We start from the raw sequence: 26825 nt of genomic DNA, 5'->3' as shown, positions 1-26825 counted from the left end.
ATTCGTAGTTATTTTAGTGCTGTAACTATTACTTGAAAAGTAATAATAATAACGTAATGATACATTAATTATGTAAGGCGTTTGCATGTAATGAAAATGAGGTGATGTTTTTCTTTATTTTTCCTGTTCTGTGCAGAATATCCTTATTATTATTAAGTTTTATTAGTGACACTTTACCATCTTCGTGGCATTCGTGTCATACAGAATATCCTGATTAACTTCTTTGATAAAAAAAATCGAAATTTGGGTTTTTCCTCATATTCTTCTTATTTGTTCTTCGATTTTTTTTTTCTCGAATTCGGTTTAAATTAGTTTTGTCCAGATTTTGGGTTGAAAATTTTGAAATTCATTACCAAGATTTTGATATTCTCAGCCCGCAAAATGCGGGAGAACTCCTTCACACCTTACTCTTGATGACATTGCTGGCTTTTATATTTAATTACGTTGTAGTTGGCGGACAGGTATTGATAAACTTATCCGATACAACTGTGTTCGATGTTTTCAATTGGGCTCGAACTCGCGTACATCGGCTCAAAAGCCTTTTCCCTTTCAAAAAAATAATCTTAGAAGTACATATAAAAAAGTAAAAGATTCATTTCCAAAATTTGTGTGCACACTGTATAATTAGTGAAATCTGATTAATGATAAATCGACTTCTATCAAAAAATCAATACTTTTTTTAAATATTCTCTGGAGCCTCTCCTAGTAGAACAGTAGTTTTAATCGTTAAAATTTGCATAAATAATAAAAACATTAGAGTAAGAAGCTTGTTAAAATCAATTTCTATGTATCCGAGATCGTCAGATATCGTTTGTTCAACATTAATAAAATATTCACCGAAAAATCACCTTAAGCGGGACACCGTAACGGCAAGCTCATCCGTCACTACACATAAAACGCTTACCTACGCCCTGGAGACATCATAAAACAAAACTCTTTCACCGAAGCGAAGCTTCAAATCAACTCCAGTTTTCAGAGACCAAGTACCTACATAGTTGGAGTGCTGCTGGTGAAAAACGGCTCCCATGTTGAAATAATTAAAAACTTTAAATTAAAATACTTTTCCACACTTTGGAACTGACCGTTGACAGAGTGATGGGGTGGACCACTACGCGTCCACCAGCTGTTAAAAGAAAGGGAATCTAGGCTAGAAGTGCTACTACTTGAATCTAGGTAGGTTTCAGCTTGTGGTCTGAGTCACTTTAATTCATTCACCGGTTGTCACCAGCAGCGAGTCATTTCACGCAAAGGAAATAACCTTATCCTGATAGTTGGGCCGAAAAAAATGTCACGTGTCGAGTACGATTTTTATTAAAAACAAGTAAAAGAAAATATTTGAAATCTGACAAAAATACTCAACTGGCAAGATCTTTTTTATAATTGTAAAAATCAGTTGTTAAACGAAATTAAAAAAAAAATCACATGTTTCTCAACCGAAATGTAAAATCTTCAACTAAGATGTTTTCTACACGCCTAAGCAAACCACAAGTGTCACGTTTTTTAGGCAAGATGTAGTCAAGCGTTGACAAACCCGACGACAGTCAACGATTGTTGCTGCCAGTAGCTCGGTATCAGGAACTGTTTCCATTTTCGGGGGTTTTCTGCTGGTACCTTTAGCTTCGTTGATATATGCTTGGTGGTCCATAAATCTTATCCGTCGTCACCGGCACCCAAATACATAACGGTGTGCCCGGCCCAATCTGGAAACACAGGAATTCCAACCGTGCGATTGTAGGCCGGTGTTGTTGAGTTTGTTTTTTTTCACCTTCCACCATCCGGCGGGTCTCCATTCGGATACAAACGGTTAACCGGCCGGAACCGTATTTAGTCATGCACATTGTTGTTCCTGATGACGGTTTATGTTGTTTCTGGGAGGAGAGAACCAACTCAACATATGTGAGTGTTGTTTGGGAATGGAAAACAAACGTCGTACACCAACAACGGATTTAGGAAAGGGGGGATGATCGCAGCATAGCACATTAGTATGGATGGTACAACTCCACCGAACGATGATGCCTCGCTACTCATGTTAACAACTCAATTGCGATGAAGCGAAGAAAGTTAACTTCTCACATGTTTTCAAGATTTAAGACTATCGGTTTACAAATTTTCTTACACTCATATATTTGCTTGTCGTATCTTTGGTGTAATGTTCTGACTGTAAGGGGTGTGATAATTTTTTTATTAGGTAGGGTTATCTGAACTCTTTATAAAATGTATGATTTTGTGAGAATAACAACTACCTACTACCTTAATTTTCGAATAAATGCCTATCACATGGATTAATTTTAATAAAAAAAAATAACAGATGGTGTAGGTACATAGAGATTCCTTATATTAATGAATACAATACAATAAATAAGTTTTAACTGTTATTGACGTGGCTCCAGAGAGCGTTTATAATACCGTATTAAATGATTAAATCATTTTTACACTTTTGGATCCCACCATATAACTAAAAAATCCAATAAATTTAGTAAACTAGCTGTTCAGTTGTTTGCATTAAAATTTTTTCTACAAAAATGTTCAATTGTTGAAAAAACTTACCTAGCTTGGAGAAAACATTTTCAATACAATAAACCAAAGATTCACGTTGAATTATTTCTAGAATTACATCGATAACAACAGTCTATTATAGTTCTACGATAAACTTGTGGCTGTGATTGATAGACAAGCCCTCACACTTTCCTTTCTTACTATCGGAGAGTTTTTCATATTTTTATCATAATGTTTCTCTAGTAGTGGCTCCAGAGAGTATTTTAAAATTTGTATCTTTACAAACATATCTGAGACATTTCTGAGAATAATGTTATAATTTGTTCACACATTGGAAATTATGTGGAATTCAGACAGCATCAAAAGTTTCATTCGCAAGTTCACTCATGAAACATGTTAAAAGCCTTTCGTTGCAAAAGAAGGTTGGCTGGGTCCTGCTTTCGTCAAAGTTTGTACTTTGGATCAAAAAAGATTATTCAAATATAAAAAGGCAAACATTCCAAAGCAAATACCAAAATTTTTTGTATAATAGGGTAAAATACCCAGTTTTCGACAGTTTTAGTTTGTTTTGTCAGAAAAACCATATAAATAAATTATTTTGCTAAAGTTTTTCATCTTAAACATGATTGGTTCTATGAATCAGACTTTTCTCTTTATTTTCTACCTTTTGTATTGATAAAAAGTCTCAAAACAAAGTTTTTATTATCTTTTTACTAAAACCTCTCGATTGTCTAGTTTTCGACATTCGATTTTAGTTTTCGACACCAAAAGTTTTAGTTTTCGACATGAACATTTCCACCTCCTTTGTTTGCAAAAAAAAATATGAATAGTTGCATATTAGAATTGCTTGTCTACTTCATGGCGTTTTTACACCATGGAAACAGTATAAACATACACAGAAAGTTGGGTATCGGAAAATAGATTTCAAGGTGAATTTTGAGCGCTAGTTTTCGACAGTTAAAAAATATAAGTAAAAATATGAATAAAATCAACAAAAACATCTAATTTAAGACCTTATCCATTCTTTGATTCCTTTTATGTTGCCTATATTCGAATAAAAGGTAGGTTTTTTTTCTCATGATTCGAAATCATTCTTATTTGGTTATAATGTTAGTTTTAAACTAATTATAATGTTATAATGTTAGTTTTAAACTAATGATTTACTTGTATTCAGGGCCGGATTAAGCCATCGGGGGGGGGGGGGGGGGGGGGGCGGCGGGGCAATTTTTCTCGGGGGGCCCCTATGATTCGATTTTTTTTCAAATGCTATCCCAGAAAATACAAAACATTTTAAACGTGTAAAAGAACTGGATATGAGCTCAGTTTACTGTCTCCAATAGCCATGTTGTCTGCGTTGAAGATAGTTTCTGGTATTTTCAAATAGAAATTGTTAATTTATCACGTGCAAACATTGCGGGAGAGTTTAGAATTTTAAAAAAATTGAAGCTCTGATTCGAGGTTCAAAATGCGAATTTTTAATTCTCATTTTGTTTAAAATAACCTTATCACCAACTACAATTTTCTGATTAAGAAAAATGACCGGATAGATAGTTTAAATGATTTTCATTTCATCATTGCTCGTCTGGTTTGTGATTCATTCAGAAATATTTACCTAATGATAATTGGGTAGAATCATGAAACATTGAATACAAAATTCAAAAAAATAACCAAAATAATTGAAACGCGAAGCAGGAAGGATTGGGTTGATGATTAATACGTCCAAGACGAAGTACATGCTGGCCTGCGGATCCGAGACCGACCGAACCCGCTTGTCCAGTAATAACAAGGTCATGATCGACGGCGACGAGCTGGAGATAGTCGAAGACTTTGTCTATCTCGGCTCACTGGTGACCGCAGACAATGACACCAGCCGTGAGATCCGGAGGCGAATTATCTGCGGAAGTCGTGCCTACTATGGACTCCACAAGCAACTGCGGTCGAGAAGACTTTGCCCTCGTACGAAGTGTAACCTGTATATGACGCTTATTAGACCGGTTGTTCTCTACGGGCACGAGACATGGATATTGCTCGAGGAGGACCTGCGTACACTCGGAGTATTCGAGCGACGAGTGTTAAGAACCATCTTTGGCGGCGTACAGGAGAACGGAGTGTGGAGGCGAAGGATGAACCACGAGCTCGCGCGACTCTACGGCGAACCCAGTATCCAGAAGGTGGTGAAAGCTGGCCGGATACGCTGGGCTGGACATGTTGCGAGAATGCCGGACGACTGTCCTGCAAAACAGGTGTTCGCTACGAATCCGGTAGGAACAAGACGAGCGGGGGCGCAACGAGCGAGGTGGTTAGACCAAGTGGAGCGTGATCTGGCGAACGTGGGGTGCCCGAGAAATTGGAGAACGGTTGCTATGAACCGAGTGAATTTTAGGAATTATGTTCGTCAAGTTATGTCGTGAGACGGAATACTAGGTAAATAAATAATAACCAAAATAATTATATTCAAATTCCATATAGATAAGAATTCAAGACTAAATATCAGGTTACATTCGGAACCACAATTCAGTGTCTTAAATCTTAATCATAACTTCAAAACAAGTTTTGAGAAAGAATATATGAATTTAATTAAAAAAAAAGAGATTCAAGCCATCAACTTCAAAATTACAAATGTGCGTTTCAATTTTGAATCTTTGAAACACAAAAAAAAAGTGTTTATGAAATATTTATGTATATGATTCTCATCAGATAAAAAAAATTGTTATTCTAAATGTGACAAAAGTTTCATTCGATGCTCTCAAAGCCAAAGAGTTATAAGTGCAAAATTGATCGATTAAAAAACCAGAATAGAGATTAAATGTATAAAACACAGATTCAGTTATCATTGAAAAAAGTCAGATAAGGAAGCCAAATGAGGGATAAGGAATCAAAATTCAGAAAAACCATGAAACTGAACTTCAGTAACTGAAGAAACAACACAAGACTTGAAAATGTCAATGAAATGAATCTGGAAAAAGATAAAACTAAAAACATAGAAATATTCATGATCAGAGAAACTCTCAATGATATTTGCAACTTAACTTTGAGATCGTTTTTATGATAATTTGAGAATGATCATTTGGAAAACGATATGCTGACTTCAGAATATTAACTTCAGTTGATGATAAAATTTTGTTTAAATCCGTTGAAAATGTTCCATACGAATTTCAAGTCTAAGACAGAAATTGAGATGGAAATCCAATAAAGAAACTGTGTTTTGTCGTTTGGTCCTTTTTAGGCAATTTAGGCTTTCCATCACCTACGAAAAAAATAGGCAACTACAGTTTTTCTTTGAAAACTGTATTAAAAAAACAGAAAAAAAATTTTATTTTCAAAAATAGGGAAGGAAAGGGTTCAGAATTTATAAACCAACAAAAACTTCAAAAATAATGATCGAAAAGTGGAAAGTTATAATAAACCGGGTATAACCCGGATATTGCCCGGATGAAAATTTGAAATGTTTATCATAAAGAATCTCTGTTCTCTCTTAGCACTGCGAACAAGTTTTGGTAAAATTAGCTGCTATTTAAGGGCAGTAAGCATTATTTAAAAAGTAAACGTAATATTAAAAATTATTATTGTTCAAGACGTTTGTATGAAATGGAAATGAGGAGATGTTTTTCTTTATTTTTCATGTTCTGTACAGTCAGGATATTCTGATATGTTTCTATAAAAAAGGGTGTTTTGCCTCATATTTTTTTAAATTTTAGTTTCGAATTCGGTGCACATTATATTTATCTAGATTTTGGGATGAAAATTTTGAAATTCAATACCAAGATTTTGAGATTCTTAGCCCGCAAAATGCGGGAGAACTTCATCACTGCTTACTCTAGAGGGCCCCCTTAACTTATATAAAAGAAAAACTATTCAAGATCACATTTTCGTAGGTGATGGAAAGAATTAAAGAAACATAAGCTATCAAAAAACGAAAGAACATAAGCCGTAAATATCATAAATTTTTCGAAAAAGATACAACGGCTCACCGGCAGGACTCGAACCTGCAATCTCTGCTCCAGGTTCGAGTCCTGCCGGTGAGCCGTTGTATCTTTTTCGAAAAATTCATGATATTTACGGCTTATGTTCTTTCGTTCTTTGATAGCTTATGTTTCTTTAATTCTTTCCATCACCTACGAAAATGTGATTATTTTCAGGTACAAAGATGTACCAAAGCGATTTCATAACATCAGTATTGATTATTATTCTAAATATTATTTCACGGGGGCCCCTTTAGTTGTTTTATTTCAAGTTTTCATACCGATTTTCTAGTTTGGATTTCTTTTCATAGATTTGTAGAAATTAGAGTATTATAATTAAGGCAATGTTAAAACTTTTTTTCCCTCGGGGGGGGGGGGGGAGCCTGAGCCGGGGGCCCGGGGCAATTGCCCCTTTTGCCCCCCCCCCCGGCCTTGCTTGTATTAAATAGCTTATGTAGAATAATTTTTATGTTGAACATATGCCAAACTTGGGGAGCAAAAATAGAAAAATATTAACATATATAGCTTTAGCAACCGAATTGAAAGAAGCTTTTAATTAAAAATCTGTCAAAAACAAACTCCAGTCGAAATCTTGAGAATCTATCCTTTACCAATCGTTTCTTCATATACTAATTTATCTAATGGTGTAAAATTTATTATTTTTTATTCTTTCTTATTTTATTCTTACATTTTCGATAGAACTAAATTTACTCGAGTTCGAAAAATAAATCAAAAATCGAGCAACAATTTTGAAGCACGTTTTTTTTTTCGAAATTATCGTTTTGATAATTGAGAGATGGAGTTTCTGAAATCATGATATGATCATTGTGGTACCCTCCGTTCACAACGTACAATATTCCGGATTACACTTTAGTTGTAACAAATGCACTTTATTTATTATCAAAGACGTGAATTGTAAAAGGCTCCCGATTAATCACCGACTCTTCACTTCAACGCTTTTTTTCTGAATCCCCCAGACCATTGTTCACTCTTCGAATAGTGTTGTCCTGTTAAAGCCATTATATCAGTTCATGGTTTAGAATATAGTCATTACTTACCACAAACATGATATGATATTTTCAATGATTCATGTGCATTAACAGATATTTTTGGACCAAGTCTCTGAGAATGAAATAAACAGCCAAACATAAGCCAGCTAATGGTTGCTGGGTTGGCGCACAAGCGACTGTGAAGAATATGAATGAATTTCAGGTAGAAAAGCATGAACTTATCTGCTTCAGAAAAAACCTAACGGTTGATATGACGTCCTAAAAAATAGAAGTATTGTCGAAGAATTGAAATTATATTTTATTGAATAAATCGACAACAAAATTCGTAGCTAGGCAGCTGCAGCACAAATATGTTGAAATGTCCATAGAACACGCATTATTTTACAGCCTACAGTATTCAATTCCATCAGAATATTATACATGATATTAAAGGCTGAAAAAGAATAATAATAGGCAAATTCCCTTCGGTTTCTTTCAGCATTATCAGCTATAGATTCAGAATAATAAATTGTCGAGGATTCAGAAATATTTAAGAAACAATCAGAAAGGACTTGAGATGATAGGCTGAAATTTTTTGAACATAATTGAGAAAAATGAAAAAGTTTACCCAGAACTGGTTTTGAGTGAAAAGAGGCATTCAAGATTATTGATTTGGAGTGGAGAGGAGAAGACAATCTTGATTCTTGGAGTTCAATTTACGTTTAAATGTTCCGAATCGTTTTCATAGCAAAAAATGTATTTATTTTTTTCTAGTAATCCAAATTTTACTTAGAAACAGTTTTAAGTGAAACTTGGAAGAAAAGGTAGGCATTCACTGAATGGCATAGAAATGTATTCTGACATTTGAAAGAGAGATAGGACTGACATTTTGTCCGAAGTAGCGGAGTTCTAAGAAGCGATGATGAGTCGACATTTTCATAAATGCAGTGAAATGTTTCGAAGGATATCTTTCTTATAGATGCTCAAATGGCGACAAATTCATAATTAGACGAGCCAAATGATAAATATTTTCATTGAAAATAAAAACTATGAGAATTGATTGAGAAATTACATGTGAAGTTTGAACAAGATCTGATATTTATCGAAGAATAGATAAGAAAAAGTATTGTGGTGTAGGCAAAAGAATAAAAAAAGGACATAGACAAAATAATGAGATATCGTTCAGAGACGCTGAAGAGCAAACAAATCGAATGAGGAGATCAGTGGGAAATTATACGCACTAATTTCTTATTTTATGCGAGATTTTGTGAAGTATTCACGAACGATACTAGATGATGGAATTTTATAAGTCGAAGGACGAATTATAAATATCAATAAGATGTGAAATTTGAAGATAAATCAGTAAGATGGAGATTATGGTATCATTGAAAATTTTAAATCTTGCAGAACAGGTCTCAAAAAATTTATGGCTTCGATAATAAGTCTTTGTGTTCTCTGCTGCTAGACCAAAACATATGCAACATGTTTATTTTGAATTACTATATAATAAAATGAAAATCTAGATAAGAAGAATAGTAACACGCATTTATCGTTTTTCATTTTTCGCATGATTGAAACAGTTTCAAAGAAAAAATTGTAAATAATACTTAAAAAAGTTTACAGTTCAATTGATTATTATTAAATTATTGATTTTAGTATTCTCGGTATTGGTTTTAAGGAAAAGAATGGAAGGAAAATGTCATTAGTTAATGGAGAAAAGAAAGTCTTTGGCTTTGGATTCCCGGTGGGCTTGAGTAAGTTTAGGGTGATCATGAATTAATTTCTTTGCGATGGCAATTGATAACGTCGTTAGCATAAGCACAATTTGTTAACAGATAAAAACATTTATTTGGTTCGAGAATCGCGCAACATTTTAATACAATTTAAATACATATATTCTAAAGAATGTGACATTATCAAGTATGTAAGTGTATCATCGAAACGCCTAAAATGGAAATTGTAGAAACATATTTTCCTCGTTTTCGTAAAAGTTTGCTAGAAGATTTGACCCCAAACCAGCTTTTCTATACTTTAGTCGAAGGTTTGACGAAATTAATTCGTAATGACCTCTGCACAAATAAGAATTTCTTACAACTAGGAGATAATGATATGCTAGTTTAATGGCATTGCGGTGAACGTTACAACAAAAATTCTTGATAGAAGAATGAAAGATTGAAATTAAATGACGGATAGATAGAGCAGAAACTTAGTAGGAGAAAGTTTATAGATGTTAAAATTGAGCCAAACGCATATTTATAGAAAGCTTCAAAGGTGCTTTCTTGTCACCACAACGGGCACGTAACAATCAACGGTGACTATTCGTTAAAAAGAATAAAATCATTTGGCTTTGAGGTGTTTAAATAAGAGGTAAATATTTCAAAAATACAGTTCGCTTAATTTCTCTATCCCATTTAGATCGGGTTACTCATTCGCAACATAAGTTATTAGGATATTTGTATTACAATTTTATAAAAGTTCGGTCATGTCTTATGTTCCAAAAAATCGTCACCACTAAATGCCCTTCATAACTTTTCAATATACTCAAACCCTTCAACGGCCCTAAGGCGTGAAATTTTGTGATCTCCAATCATACAATGTCTTTTTATAACTGCACATTTTTGTCAAAGGTGTTATTCTTTGGAATTTACTACCAAACCCAATGATAAATATTCTAATTAAAGCACATTTAGAAAATGTTTAACGTTATTAAATTAGAGGAAATGTTAGTTATAGACAAAAAAATCATTCGATAAGAGAATTAGATTGAAGTAACAAATGCATTCCATCATTACAATTACACCTCTGTGACAAAATGAAAAGATAATTGTATTACGCTCATGCGTGACTCTATGATCATCCCGATCAACAGACCGCCCCCCCCCCACCCAAGCGGAAGAAACCCATTAAAAATTATACGAAAACGATCGAACTTCATAAACATTTTGAATTTATCCTAGTCGGCACACTCTGAATTTTCAAAACTTTGGGGAATTTTTTAGGGAATGTTCCCCCAACAAATTGGAGTCAAATTTTCCATTGGGGTGATCATTGTTCAATAGGCGATTCAAAAGCGTCAAACTTTCTTATCTTTCTTTTAACAATGCAACTATTATGTAATGTTCAACCTCTAAAATCTATTTTTTTGCAGAAAGATACACAACATCTTAGTTCTACGAATAACTTTATCGTTCCGAAAATTGCATAATTCATGGGCTAAATAACTTAATATCATAATTTTTTCGGTTGCAATCATTTAACATATTTGTGAAATTTTTATCGTTTTACTAACCCCGCCTTAAGACTTGTTTTATGTCTCTTCTTTTCTACCCAATATAGAATAATTTTTGTTCAAAAAGAAAAACCAGATTGTGATAAGTTTAAGACCTAATTCTCAATAGCTATTTTCGAAAATTATCTACATTTTCAGTATTCTTATGTTTTGCTTGCATTACTTAGATGTAGCCTTTGACAACTGATTGTCAAACTGTTGCCATTAGTATGTACTGGAACATGTTTTGAAACTGTCACGACGGTGCAGAGTGACGCACCTCCCCAATAACAACAACCTTCTCACTCACCATCGATACTTGCTGTCAACTGACAGCGAAAAGTAACAACAGGTTTTTATGGATCACCTTGGTCCGTTCGAAAAGCGCGAAAACGACAAAAACAAACAACATCACGTTTCGTGTAGGGAAAGTAAATCGAATAGCTAGTGAGAGTAGAAGTGAAGGTAAAATTAAAACTACACAGAAAAAAATCTGAATCCTTAACGACACTGAAATTGAAAACCTTTATTATTACATGACATGGAACGCGATTTATTGATGTAAATTTACAAAATAAAAACTGTTGAATCCTTAACAGCACTGAATTCTAATGACACAAATATTACTTGACACGGAACGCGATTATTTGATGCAAATTTACATCACATATGATGTAAATAAAAAGAAGCATCACATACGACGGAATTTTCAGTGCGAATTAAATATTACACGTCTTAATATTTTACATGTCTTTCAAAATTTACACGTCTGTTGAGATTGCAGACGTGTAATATTCAAATCGCACTGAAAATTCCATCATTTGTGATGCTTCTTTTTCGTTACATCATATGTGATGTAATTTTACAATTTTTTTTTGATTACACGAAATTCTCAACAACACTGAATTGGAAATTTCTCAAAATTACACGACATGAAATATTACAATACACTGAACGTGATAATGTCATGTAAAATTATAAACTGTGAAGAACAAGACCAGACAAATGTGACAAAAACTGTTAAGTCGTGCGCCAAAGTATTTTCCCCGCGCGCGAGTAAGTTAATCGGTGTTGATGGTTCCCGGAGATATCCGAAAAGCAGGGATGCGGTTCTGGAAGCGGATCCACGGTGTTCAACATTGGCTCCGGTACTTCGCGGAAAAAATAAAAGAAATAAAATATAATGCATGTGTGTTAAAAAAAAATTTGCCGCTTAATAAAATGAATCATATTAATTATAGATGAGTTTTGTTTTCATTAAGAGACGTGAAAATTCCAGTATTGAATCATATTAACAATAAATAAAACAAAACAAATTCCAATTGGAAAGTTTTTCTTCCAACATTCAGTGATTTTATAATTTACATCATTTTTATTTTACACGTTGCTAAATTTTACATCATTTTTTATTTTACACGTTCCAAATATACTGGCGTGTAATTTCCAACTAGCACTGAATATTCCGTCATATATGATGCTTCTTTCTATTTACATCATATGTGATGTAATTTTACAGATTTTTTTGGTAGTGTGTATTTAGCGCAAAAGTGGAACATTTAACATTAAATTACTTAATCTAGATTAGACTACCACGATTAGTACGGTCGATTGAAACATTGCACGAACAAATTAAAAAGTGACTGTTAATTTAGCAGGTAACTTGAGTGCCAAAATGTACACTGAATCCTAACCTAATATGTACAATTTCTACAGTCGTAAACAGTACGGATCGTTGCTACTTGCGAGGACAGGCACAGGTACAGTTGAAGGACACTAAACGTAAGTGGAAAACATTACTATGAACACAAAAACGAATGTTTAAGATACCCGAACACGAATGTACACACAAGTTAAAAATCACTTAGCCTAATTGGGGTTTCATTTGTCTTCTTCAAAGGGATTTAATAACACATCTACCAGATAATAAAGATTGTTATCGAACCGGAATTTTACTTCTTCTGTCTGTCGTTCGCTTGCGCAACATTTTATTAAATCCGTTTACGATCGGGGGCTTATTTTGTCGGTATGTCGAAACAGCGGGGAACTGCACCAGTGGGTGCGAATTGTGGACTATGTCAACAGCCGGATACTAGCCGTATGGTAGCGTGTGATTCCTGTGAACAGTGGTTTCACTTTGCGTGTGTTGGTGAGGATTCGAGTGTTGAGGATCGGGAGTGGATCTGCGCGAGTTGTGTTGCCGCAGCTAATCAACCTCCGGCTGGCACGTCGACACCCAAAAACAACAACAACGCCGGTGCAATACCAAGGTCGGGGAATAATTTACCAACGGATCCGAGACTGGAAGAACTTCTGCAGCAGCAGGTGTCCAAGCAGCTAGCGGCTATGCAGGCGCAGTTTGACCGGATGTTAAAAGAAAAGGAAGAACAACAGGCAAAGGAGCTCAACGATCAACGGGAAAGATACGAGCAAAGGCTTAAAGATACGGAGCAGCGTGTGATGGAGCAGGTAACTTCGACCCTGCGTGGTGGATCAGCAGCAGGTTTGGGAGCAAACCAAACGTCGCAGATGGCCAATGTTGGAGCGGCTAGAGGTGCTGCTCGGAGTGAGCGACCTATGTTTTTATTAGAAAGTGCATCTACGGCGGGAGGTTCTGCAACCCAAAACCCGCAAGCGATCAACAGTGGAGCGACAAGCAACGTACGGTGTAATCAACCTATGGCATGGTTACCTGGTGCCGGGCCTCTAGCGAGTTCGACGACGAACCCACTGCCGCAGATTCATGCTGGCGAAGCGAGCTGCGACGCTCTTGCTCAGGAGTTGAAGCTGTTGGAGGATAGGCAGGCTATGGAGCGAAAGCATTTCGAGGAGCGGCGGCAACTGCTGCAGCGGCGAATGGCGGTGAATGTTGGTCCGACCAGTGGAGGTACCGGCCTGAATCCAGAATCGGCGGCATTTCAACCGAGTGTTGGCAGTTTCTGCGGTGCGACTGGAGGTGATGCTGGGATAAGGGCTCAAGCGACGGCGTTCTTGCCAAGTTTTGGTGGCTTACATGGTGCTGCGGGCGGTGCGACTGGAGGTGGTGCCGGAATACGGAGTCAAACGACGGCGTTCTTGCCGAGTTTTGGTGGCCCACATGGTGCTGCGGGTGGTGGAGTTGGATTCAATTCCCAAGCGACAACTGTTGGAGGTGGTTTCGGGTTTACAACGTTGAACCAGAGTCAGATCTCGGCGCGGCATGTTCTGAACAAGGAGCTTCCCTGTTTCGCTGGTAATCCAGAAGAGTGGCCTCTTTTTATTGCGAGCTACGAGAGCTCCAGCAGGATCTGTGGGTTCAGCGATGAGGAGAACATGCTGCGGCTTCAGCGGTGCCTAAAAGGGAGAGCTTTGGAAGCAGTGCGATGGCGTTTGATGCATCCCCAGAATCTGCCAGGAGTGATCGAGTTGTTGAAAAACCTATTTGGGAGACCCGAAGCTATCGTCTTCTCGTTCATCAAGAAGATCCGGGAATTGCCGCCACCGAAGGAGGAGAAGCTGCAGACGCTCATAGACTTCGGCGTGGCTGTTCAAAACGTCTGTGCCACCATTACTGCATCCGGTTTGGACGACTACATGTTGATTGGCAAACTTCCGACATCCTATAGCATGAGCTGGGCGTTTCATCGACAGGGATTGCCAAGGGCAACGCTCTGGGAGTTCGGCGAATGGCTGGGAATGGTTGTTCAGGCTGCGAGCACTATTACGTTGCCTTCAGTAAATGCTCCAAAAGTTGAAAGACGTGGTAGAAAGGACGATAACTTTATCAACGTGCACTCGGAGACTTGCTGCTGCATCGACGCTCCACCGATGGAATGTCCTAGTACTGCCCCAAAGTCTAGGAGTTGCATCGTGTGTCAAAAGGATTGCAGCGGTCTCGAGAAATGTCAGAAGTTCCTTGATTGGGATGTTGGATCTCGCTGGACGGTGGTTAAGGAGCAGAATTTGTGTAGGAAGTGCCTTCGAAAACACTATGGAGCCTGCCAGGTGAAGGAGCCATGCGGAAAGAATGGGTGCACGTATAAGCACAGCAGTTTGCTGCATGACGACAAGCGGTATAGTACGCCGGCGAATCCTGCGGAAAGTTGTAACATGCATTCCAAGGCAATGCGGAGAGTCCTGTTCCGTTACGTTCCGGTGACTATCTACGGTAGGGGAAAGCAGGTCAACACCTATGCGTTTCTCGATGATGGATCGTCTGCTACCTTGATGGAGCATAGTCTGCTGAAGGAGTTGGGGTTGAAAGGCACTTCCTATCCGCTGTGCCTCGACTGGACTGGTGGTCAAAGCCGCGAAGAAAACGAATCGGTCGTACTAGCAGTGAAGATTTCCGGAATCAGCGGAGTGCCTGATGTGTTCGAGATGCCAGAGGTCCACACGGTTCGGGATCTTTCTCTTCCGAAGCAGTCGGTGTCGATACCAAAGATGGTGGAGAAGTACAGCTATCTCGCAGGTTTACCGCTGCAGTCATACGAGAGTGCCTCTCCGCGAATCCTTATCGGAATGAACAACTGCCGTCTAGGAAGCTCGTTGAGGAGCATTGAAGGAGGTGAGAACGAGCCAATGGTGTCCAAGACACGACTCGGCTGGATACTGTACGGTCCCTGTTCATCGGAGCCCGGTGCGAGGAATTCTGATTATAGTGGCCACCACAGTTTCCACATCCGCCCGTGCGTCAAGGAGGACGTAAAGGAACTGAATGCAGCACTTAAGGAGTATTTTTCGATCGAGTCGCTGGGGATTGCCGGAGCGTCAAGGTCGATGCTGTCGAAGGATGGAGAGCGCGCTTTGAAGATCCTGTCCACCGAAACGCGGCTGATAGAAAACCGCTACGAGACCGGATTATTGTGGCGTTATGACCAAATAAACTTGCCGAGTAGCAGAGGAATGGCCCTGAAGCGTCTGGACTGTCTACTAAAGCGGCTGAAGCGAGACCCTGATCTAGCGGCCGCGATGTCAGCGAAAATGTCCGACTACGAGGAGAAGGGGTACATTCGACGACTTTCCGCTCAGGAAAAGGCGGAGAAACATTCGAACGACTGGTTCTTGCCGATATTTCCGGTTACGAATCCAAACAAGCCAGGAAAGATTCGCGTTGTATTCGACGCAGCAGCCAAGGTCAACGGAGTTTCCCTCAATTCGTATCTGCTTACGGGTCCCGATCAGCTAACGTCCCTGTTATCAGTCCTCTTCAAGTTCCGGGAGTTCAGCGTTGCCGTCGTTGGAGACATTCGAGAAATGTTTTTCCAGGTCGCCATGAAGAAGCAAGACCAGCGAAGCCAGATGATTCTGTGGACCAGTGGAAATGAGAGCGGAGATCCCGAGGTGTATGTAGTGACGGTGATGACCTTTGGGGCGGCATGTTCTCCAAGCAGTGCACACTACGTGAAGAATCGAAACGCTGACCGATTCGAGGAGCAGTACCCTACCCAGACAACCAGAAGTCGTATTTTCTTTTACAGATTACATCGTATAGAATGTTATTCATACTCATTTTCGTATATCTGCACCTACAATGTGCGGTTCATGCATATTCTTTATCGTATTTAAAAGCATTGCATGATTTTATTTCGACAAGAAGAGAGACTCGTATTTATGTACATATGAACTCGACCTTTGTGTACGACAATTCGCAAAAAAATCCGTGAAACGACCGATATACGGTGATCAGCCGTGACTGAGAGATTTTGTCGTGCTATGCATAAAATAATTCGAAATAAAAAACGTATATAACTGCGTTGATTCGTAATAATGTGCATGCAATCGTATACCTTTGCAAATTAATTCGCATGTCTGATTTTCGTAAAACGTATTTGCTGGCAATCGTAAAATAATACAAAAAAAATCAATAAAATCGTTTATGATAATGGGACATCGATGATTGGAATCGTATTAAAGGAGGCTTCAAAATGTTGGTCTATTTTTAGATCATCGATGACGTGTTCTACGATTCAAAAGATTTAAGTTATAGAAATATACGATTTGCTTTTGGTTTAATGCCTTTGAAGCAAATCCTCTTGAATTTATATATTCCAGATAGCGTCGAGGAACCATCATGAGCTGCAGATCGTATGGTCAGGGGATCAAGTCCAGGTCAGGCAAATAATAAATGTGTACGATATAAACTTGAATTTGGCAGCAAAAAAATCATTTCTTTGAAATAATCTTATTATTATTATTTTTGGGAATGAATAAACCAATTGGTTTAAAATACAAAAATAATAATAATCTTTTTTTTTATTCGACTGACGGAAAATGAGAGCCTTGCACTCAAGTCGCAAAAGACGACCAAATAAGTCGTCAAACTTTCCATATTGTTACGAAAAATGTCGTATATTACAACCTCAATCATCTATATGATGATGTAAATTGTCATAGTATATTCCAAAAAGAATCAGAGTAGTCGTAAATGATGCGCATAACAAGTCGTGCAAATCGTAATTTAATACAATCCAAATCAAGAATCTGTTTGCTAATGTACCTATATGGCCTCCAAAATGATACGTATATACTAGTTTTGCTACATTATATACGATATGTTTACACGTATATTTGCACGTATATTTGCGTTGCGAATTCGAAATACCCACCAAATGGTTGTCTGGGTAGGGCGGTGCAGTGTATCAAGTACGAGCACTACGTTGATGACATGCTGACAAGCGTCGAAACCGAGGAGGAGGCGGTGAAGCTAGCTGATGAGGTAAGATGGATCCATGCGCAAGGAGGTTTCGAGATCCGAAACTGGCTTTCAAACTCCAGTTATGTCGTTAAAAGTCTGCATGAGGAGCCAATCGTGGAGAAGAACCTTAGTGTCGGTCCGGAGATGTCAACAGAAAAGGTCCTCGGAATGTGGTGGGACACTACAACCGACACCTTCACATTCAAGTTGTCACCGAAACACGACGCGGAGCTGCTATCTGGTGCCAGGATACCTACGAAACGGGAAGTCCTCAGAACCCTGATGACAGTGTACGACCCTATGGGGCTCATCGGTAACTTCCTGATCTACCTCAAGATTCTGCTGCAGGAGATTTGGCGCTCCGGATCTGGCTGGGACGACGAGATCAACGCGCGACTAACCGAAAAGTGGCTGACGTGGATCGAAACTTTGCCGAATGTCCGACAGGTCAGGATTCCTCGTTGCTACCGTACTACGACATCCGCTGAATCCAGTAACAGCATCGAACTCCACATCTTCTGTGATGCCAGCGAGAATGGAATGGCTGCCGTGGCATACTTCAGATTCGAGGAAGAAGGGAAGGTGGAGTGTGCTCTGATCGGATCGAAAACTCGTGTGGCGCCGTTGAAATTTCTCTCGATTCCTCGCCTCGAGCTGCAAGCCGCAGTAGTTGGAGCACGTCTCGCCGGCAGCATTGTGAGTTCGCATAGAATCCGGATCACACGACGCATTTTCTGGACCGATTCCCGCGACGTAGTCTGCTGGCTACGGTCCGATCATCGGCGCTATAGCCAATTTGTGGCCTTCAGGATCAGCGAACTGCTCGATACGACGGAAGTGGGAGAGTGGAGATGGCTGCCGACCAAGCAGAACGTAGCGGACGAAGGAACGAAGTGGCAAAGGTTGCCGGACTTTCAGCCGGAAAGTCGTTGGTTTCGAGGACCAGACTTCCTACGAGAACCCGAAAATTCGTGGCCTGGCGATGCTGGAGATCAAGGAACGACTATGGAAGAGATCCGTGCCAGCGTTCTACACCACCAAGGAACTAAACCACTGATCATTTCATTCGAACGTTTTTCGAAATGGAAACGACTTTTGCGGTCCGTCGGATACCTACATCGTTACTTCATCAACTTTCAAAACACCGTCAAGAAAACCACCCTAGTAAGAGGCGCTCTGACGCAGGAGGAGTTGAAGCTGGCTGAGAACACGATCTACCGATGTGTTCAGCAGCAGGCTTTCCCGGACGAAGTTCGATTGATTGGCAGCCGAGTAAAAGAAGATTCGCCTTGGGAACGTACTCTACCGAAATCCAGTGCGCTGTACAAACTGAATCCAGTCATCGATAAGCACGGTGTTCTACGAATGCGAGGACGTATCGGTGCCTGTGAATGGGCAGATGAGGCTACGAAAGATCCCGTTATACTCCCGAGGCAACATCATGTTACCAACCTGTTGATTGCTGATTACCATGCTACGTATCATCATCAGAACCACCAAACAGCACTCAACGAAATCCGCCTCAAGTACAACATTCCTCGTCTCCGCTCTGAGTTTGACCGAGTCCGAAGAAACTGCCAACGGTGCAAAATCCGACAAGCGAACCCGAAACCTCCCGCGATGGGGAACCTTCCGCCCGCCCGGTTGGCAGCGTATCAGCGCCCATTCTCGTACACCGGAATCGACTACTTTGGCCCAATGTCTGTGTTAGTTGGCAGACGTACCGAAAAGCGATGGGGAGTCCTGCTCACCTGTATGACTACCAGAGGAGTGCACATCGAGATCGCGCATTCGCTGAACACAGACTCGTGCATCTTGGCGCTGCGTAATTTCATCGCGAGGAGAGGTTCGCCCTTGGAGATCCTGAGCGACCGGGGTACCAACTTCATCGGAGCCTCTAGGGAGTTATGCGAGGCATTGAAGCAGATCGACGAAGAACGTCTGAAGGTGGAATTCGTCAGCCCGACCACCAAATGGACGTTCAACCCTCCAGCCGCTCCACATTTTGGTGGCTGCTGGGAGCGCCTGATACAGTCGGTGAAGAGAACTATGAACGACTTCGACCCCCCGCGTTTACCCTCGGACGAGATTCTTCGTTCCATGTTGATGGAGATCGAGATGATCCTGAACTCTCGACCGCTAACCGACATACCGATCGACAACGACAGTGAACCACCCCTCACACCCAATCACTTTTTGTTAGGGTCATCTAACGGCAGTAAGCCCCCGATCATTTTCGACGACAGACCGATTGTGCTGAAGCGTTCCTGGAAGATGGCACAACAGTACGCAGACACGTTCTGGAAGAGGTGGGTAAACGAGTATCTGCCCACGTTGACACGCAGGACCAAATGGTTTCAGTCCGTGAAACCCATCCAAGAAGGTGACCTAGTGATCATCATCGACGGAAATCTCCCTAGGAACTACTGGCCAAGAGGACGAGTGGTCAAAGCGATCGCAGCCCAAGACGGGCAGGTTCGTCGCGTGACAGTGCAGACATCGAAGGGGCTCTTGGAAAGACCGGCGACCAAGGTTGCTGTATTAGACGTCGGTGCAACAGGAGGTAAGCCACAGGACGACAGTGGCGTACCGAGGGGGAGTGTCACGACGGTGCAGAGTGACGCACCTCCCCAATAACAACAACCTTCTCACTCACCATCGATACTTGCTGTCAACTGACAGCGAAAAGTAACAACAGGTTTTTATGGATCACCTTGGTCCGTTCGAAAAGCGCGAAAACGACAAAAACAAACAACATCACGTTTCGTGTAGGGAAAGTAAATCGAATAGCTAGTGAGAGTAGAAGTGAAGGTAAAATTAAAACTATTTAGCGCAAAAGTGGAACATTTAACATTAAATTACTTAATCTAGATTAGACTACCACGATTAGTACGGTCGATTGAAACATTGCACGAACAAATTAAAAAGTGACTGTTAATTTAGCAGGTAACTTGAGTGCCAAAACGTACACTGAATCCTAACCTAATATGTACAATTTCTACAGTCGTAAACAGTACGGATCGTTGCTACTTGCGAGGACAGGCACAGGTACAGTTGAAGGACACTAAACGTAAGTGGAAAACATTACTATAAACACAAAAACGAATGTTTAAGATACCCGAACACGAATGTACACACAAGTTAAAAATCACTTAGCCTAATTGGGGTTTCATTTGTCTTCTTCAAAGGGATTTAATAACACATCTACCAGATAATAAAGATTGTTATCGAACCGGAATTTTACTTCTTGTGTCTGTCGTTCGCTTGCGCAACAGAAACATTTTGCGCAAAAAGTAAGTTGAAATAATGATTGGTTTTTTGTTTGATGCTGATTCCAGTAAACCCTATCTAAATCTGGCGTTAGTTTTAAGAGGGTTGATAAAATTAAATTTTTGTTTTTTTTTTCGTAAAGTTAAAAATTAAAAACAAACATACATTACAAGGCAAAAGAATTTTTTTTCAATTATTTTTCCAAAAAAGTATTGTAACAATCCCTTATATTACCGCCCGCTCAGTCACAAGGACTCTTTAAAAGGACACCCAGGGTCGGCTTTCTAGCTCAAGAAAGAATTCAAGGGTTAGAGGGCCGGAACCAAATCGATTTATTGTTCTGAATAACTTTTCGGCACATTCCCTACTTCCCTAACCTAAGCTTTGTCCCTATCTTATTTTCCAACAATCAACTTACGGTTTAGTGTGTGGTGTGTCGTGTGGGGGCCCGTCGATGCGCGCTGCTGCTCGTCCAGTTTTCCCGATGCTAGGTCCTGTACCGCCGTATGCGGTACCGCATGAAAGACCGCCAATTCTTTCCAGGGGAAATCGGAACCTCGATGCCGACTTCAGATTCCGGAAGGATATACGGTAACCGGCACCGATCTTTGGGAAGCCTCCTGGATTTGCCGTCGGCCTTTGTGCTCGTCACTCGACTGTGCCCGATATTGCTTGACGATATCAGGTAACCAGTCGGAACCGTCTACGCTCCTGGACTCGATAGATTTTGGCGCTATCGTGATTGTAGCCTCGGTGTTGACCTGGCTCAAGGAGCGACGCCGCTGAGTATGGCCAGATTATTGGACCTCGTGGAGTCACCTTACTCAGATTCGGCCAATTCCTGGCTGAGCCCGATAGATATAGGCGCTATCGTGGCTACAGCCTTTCGTTTCCTCACTCGGATCAACGCGACGGGTAAAGGTATCCCGTAGTAAACGTGCGAGACACTTTTTATAAAAAACTTCAATTTTGTTCTTCACCGCTTATGATTTCGGGTGTTAGCTGTTCTCCGGTCTCGATCCAAGTGCAAGAGGAAGTTGCTGTACGCAATTTTCCCTCCTCCTGGATTTTCCTCCAGACTCGTCTAAATCGCATTTAGACGACTCCTGGAGTGCTCAGGGGTGTGTCGTGGTTCGTGTGGTGTTGTATAAGGCTGTTTACAGTACCTGACATGTGTATTTTGTGTGGTTTTATTTATTTATTGTGCCATTTCTCCTGTCAGATAGTCTAGCTATAAAATTTCACTGTTTTTTATTTATTTATTTTTAGAATATTTATTATGATTTTAATTTGTTGCTTTGCTAGGTGAAATTTCCTTAAAACTACCCTAAACTCCTAAATAAAATAAACGATTTGGTCAGCTCCCCTGGGTGCACCTTTGCTAGCGTGGCCGTAACATAGTGAACGGTCACAGTATATCATTGCCTATTAAACAGGATTTGAAAAAAAATTAAAAACTTTGAAAAGAAGGGATTGATTTTTTCTTGTGATTACCTTCAAGTAAATTTCAATTCTAAATTTTTTGTTACACTTTTAATTAAAAGCCCCTATTGAAACCAAAAGTAGCTTAAAACTCCATTCTCCATTCAGTAGTAAAATGTCCACGAAACAAAAGCTCTAGTTCACATTTTTTGAAAACTGTTCGATTTATTCTACCCAAAAAGGTCTAGCTTTTATCTTTTCACCTAAAAATACCTAATGTTTGTCTAACAATTCTACTTTGAGTTCCATAATTAATCGAAATGTCAAAAATTGAATAGGCGAATGGGTGCACATGCAGATTTAGTCTATCATCTCAAAGTTTGGTGCAATAGCTCGTAAAATAAAAAAATGAGCAATTTTTATTAAATTCCAGTTGATAAACTAATAAACATACATTATAACTAAATACTGATTAGAAATCTATTTATTATCCTCTATTTCATGAAAGATCCCAATTTTGCCTGGATTTTCTAATTTCAAAGATACACTGCTTTAGAATAAGGTTGCCAGCACTTTTCGCGATCGTGTCCGAGCCGGATAAAAATGGATTAATTGAACTAAAAATCTGGCAAAATCCGAGCCGTTGATTTCAAAATTTTCTTTTGAGCTTAAAAACCGGACAATATTCGGGCACATTTGGGAGAAAAACACATAAAGTATTGCTTAAATATCAAGATAAAAACAATTATTTCAATCAAAAACCAATCAGCCGAATTTAAATTGTATTTTAGGCTTCCATAATATTTTTAATGTTAATTTGACCAACTTGTTCAAAAATTTTCACTTTTGGCCACAAAAATTAAAAAAAATATTGTTACTCGTTAGTTTTTGTTCGTTTTTGCAAATAAAGTGAAAAAATCAGGGAAAATCATTTTTCAACAAAATCCGGGCAACCGAACCGTTTTTAAATTTTGAAACAGTCCAGATATAACCATCTGACAAGCTTAATTTAAAAAAAGATTTGGATTTTTGGAAAATTTAAATGATCTAATTATTCCTGACATCACAGAAAGGCGTTTCAAATGTTTGATATAAAAGATTTTAATTCATTTAAAAACTATGTACAAGACTGCAAAACGTTTTGTTTTCAAAAATATCTAGGATTCATTTTGATTTAAATTTTTTAGAAAGTATGTCAAATTCCTTTTTTCCATAGAGATGTTTAAAAAATCAATAAGAAAACTTATATAACTTTTTTCTCAGAAGCTAAAATTACTCGCAGTCATCGAGAAAATCAATCGTAACATTTTACAGTTAAAAAAAAATTACGTCAGTTTTTCAGCACTCCTAAACCAGTTAAAAATTAGCTCTTATTTCTTGCACCAATGTGGTTTTTGTTGCTTATACTATCAGAAATTGCTTCATTTAACAATGTTTTAATTATTTCTCAAAAACCGTTTAAAAATATAGGAAAAATTGTGCCTTTCAGGAGCTAAAAAACTATTTTTCATATTATTCATACCATCTTTGTTGCAAGTTGTTACTATTCTAAACAAATGTTTAAAATTTTATTTGATTCGTCGTTTCAGATTGAAAAAAAGTTTTAAAACTCAGATAGGTAGGTATTTTTATACTTTTTCGGAATTAAATTTAGATTAATAAATAAAATGTACCACAATTCACAATGGGAATGGAATTTTAGAATTGCTAAAAATACGTTTTTTTTAATCACTATTCTGGAAAATATAACAAAATAGTAGTTTAAAAATCAGTTTAAGTTCATAGAAATTCTTTAATCAAAAATTTATCTGTGTTTTTCGAACGTATAGATGCAAAAATAGAATTATTAAAAAATTTTGTGATTACCTTGCACTAATATGGAAAAGCTAAGGAAAAAATAGACAATGTAAAAGTTTCTTAAAATTTTCTGCTATTCAACAAAAAGTGTATTACTTTATTTAATAAATGACATTTATTACGAAAGATTTCTTAATGAGTTCATACGAACATTACCTCTTTATCAACATGTTCTCGCATGGAAAATAATAGCTTCGCAGATTAAAGTTGTATCAAAGAATATCAAAATAAGTTTTAATCGGAAATGGATTAAAAAGTTTAAATTTCATCAATAATTTTGGAATTTGAAAAAAAAACTTAAATTTAGTTCAATCATATCAAATAAGAGGAAAAGGATATTCTCCCCCCCCCCCATCACTCTTTAAAAATTAACGTTTTTTTAAATAGATTATTGTTGTTTTTTTTTATTAGCCGATTTTTGAAAATTTGTAAAATCAGCCCCCGCCCCCTCCCACCAAAAGCGAGCTCTAGGACCGCGCCTAAATACGCTACTTATGATGAAAAATAAACAAACTATACCCCTAAAATCATCTCTTCTCTTCCTACTGTCATGAGTGCCCTTAATTGCGTTTGAGGTAGGTAAATTACTGTTTTCTGTACAGTTAAAATGACTGTTTGGGAGAAGATAAGTTCTTCCAACAATGCTAACACATAAATTCAATTCCATCTATTTGCCGATGTGCTGTTCAATTCAATCATAGTTTTTCGCCAAAAATGATTTAAACCTCTCAGCGAATTGCAAATCTCGCTTCCGGTGCTATGCGGTTCTACACCTGGTAGTACAAACCGGCGAACAATGGTTTATTTGACCGCAATTTATTTTCCGATGGAACCATGTTATCCAACACTGAACTTCACAGAACGTGCCGCTTCAAGGTGTTTCGTGTGCTGTGCATGGTCCTAAATATGGCTGTTAAAACACACGTACGAATCGCTTCTTTTGGATCTTTTGCAGGCTGCACTCATTCATTGGGCCGAAGGCGCAAAATTCCAGACACGTTTCACGGGTAAGTCCGTATATAGTGGAAAAGTTGTTCCTTGCGCTCGCTGGCTGGTTCCGCTTGGAGGACGTTTTAGTCGGACAGGCCAGCAGGAAGTCGATTTTTCTTTCGAGCAGGCATTTCTGGGCCCGGTACTCTACTGGCCACTGCCACATACAACTAGAAGAACGGTGTAAATAAAAGTAAGATAAATCTTCAACTTCCGTCTATTCGCTTCCGCTGACTCGACTCCCCCACATGACACATGGGATCGAGGCGGGGTGCGTATTTACTCGTTAGGTTTTTCTTCAAGGAAAGCGAAGCCTTCCAGTGCACGGCTTTGTTAGTTGGATCACGTGAAGACTGAAACCGAAAAAAAAAACAAAAAACGAAAAAAAAAGAATTCCAGTGCAGGTACGAACTTTTTCTTGTGATGACCTGAAATCATTACCATCATTACCACGTGCAAGCTTGCCGTTTTTCTAGTCGTTTGCCTGCTAGAAGCTAGGAACCCTCACTTGGTCCTCTGTAGATTGCAATGGTCTCTAGGCTAGCCTAGTGCACATTAAGATTCCTTCTCCGGCTCGGCTTTATGCTGATGGTGGTTGCAACTATGTGGCAAGTGAAAATAATGTTTAATGCAGTGTGTGAAACATGGGTACAATGTTGGAACATTTTAGTCCAAAATATCTTGTGCAAAGTGAAAAACCATAAAAAAAATTATGGGCTTGTGATTAAGCTCAGTTGACAAGTCAGTTGCCGATGTCCGTGAGTTCGAGCCCATGAGTACCAGTTGTACCAGATAAGTTTTTCAACGACTGTCCGCCTACTGCATCGATGATATAAGTCGCGAAGGACATAAAGATGTTAAAACTCTTTGTAGATTTCAAACATGAGAATAATCAAGGAAGATAATTAAAATCTTTTTATTGGAAAAAAAGAAAACGTTGTAAGCTCAGATTTTCAAGAAATATGTTTGACTTCAACTGATTTGAAATAAAACTCATAATTTTCGTTTCTGTGGAATGTTTGAACTTTTCTGGTGATGAGTTTTCAGAGGTGAAACCTGCAGCACATCTTTTAATTTTGTTAATTTACTTTCCACTTAAGATAACATTTTTTAAATTTTCAAAGGTTTGGATTCTTCGTCTTTCAATTTTAAAGAAGTCTACGTTGTTTCAGTGTGCCTTGTAAGCAGATCGTTTTTAAAACTCTCTAGCAAAAAAATGAAAAAAAAACTTACCCCTACAGATGTTTCCAACTACAAGCGGAATTCGTTTTGTCGGGTGGATAATTAGAATATGCATGTATGCTAAATGGAGGCTCAGAAAGACTAGAGGCCTTTCTGGCTCCTGTAAGGATTGTGCTGTGTTGCTTGTTAGGTGCGCTATTTCAGTGCAACTTTCCATTTTTCACTGCTTGGAAAAAAGGTTGCAGGATCGCGATGTTGTTGTTGCTGTTTCTACTTTGATAAAAGGTAGCAATGTTCTAGGCCAAACGGAAGTCGTAATTCACTCCAAAGGCCACCATCATGGACACTATCCTTCCATTTCCCCATTCGACTTGACGTTGCGGTTGGTATTCAGTTTCATATTCTTGCTTCCAAGTAACGGGTTATGGTTTGAGTTAGTAACGCTGGCTGTAGGGGAGAGTGGGGATACTTGATCTCCTTTTCTTATTTTCACCATATCTTTTTGGAAAAATTTAGCAACTCGCCGTCTTTGACATTTTCTGACAGCTTGTAACTTCAAGTTTCTATGCTCCAAAAATTAGAACGATACTTGAACCCGTTGATGAACTAGAAGCATTTTCGTGGGAGTAAAAAAATTGCGATTTTTCTGAAGTTAGGGGAAACTTGATCCCCTATTGAAGGAGACTTGATCTTTTATTTTGGAAGCCCTAATCCTT

The 26825-nt window shown here is 38.7% G+C and overlaps 1 protein-coding gene across 1 annotated transcript; it reads left to right on the top strand.

Moving 5' to 3' along the window:
* The first annotated feature begins 12740 nt into the window (after window positions 1-12740).
* Window positions 12741-19756, top strand: LOC129752504 (uncharacterized). The gene is made up of 3 exons (XM_055748276.1): window positions 12741-16129; window positions 17319-19697; window positions 19750-19756. Exons 1-3 carry the CDS (start codon window positions 12741-12743, stop codon window positions 19754-19756), a joined length of 5775 nt encoding a protein of 1924 aa, XP_055604251.1.
* The last annotated feature ends 7069 nt before the right edge of the window (window positions 19757-26825 follow it).

The sequence above is a fragment of the Uranotaenia lowii genome, chromosome 3 (genome assembly GCF_029784155.1).
Source record: "Uranotaenia lowii strain MFRU-FL chromosome 3, ASM2978415v1, whole genome shotgun sequence".
Lineage (NCBI taxonomy): Eukaryota > Metazoa > Arthropoda > Insecta > Diptera > Culicidae > Uranotaenia > Uranotaenia lowii.
This window is presented reverse-complemented; position numbering and strand designations above follow the sequence as displayed.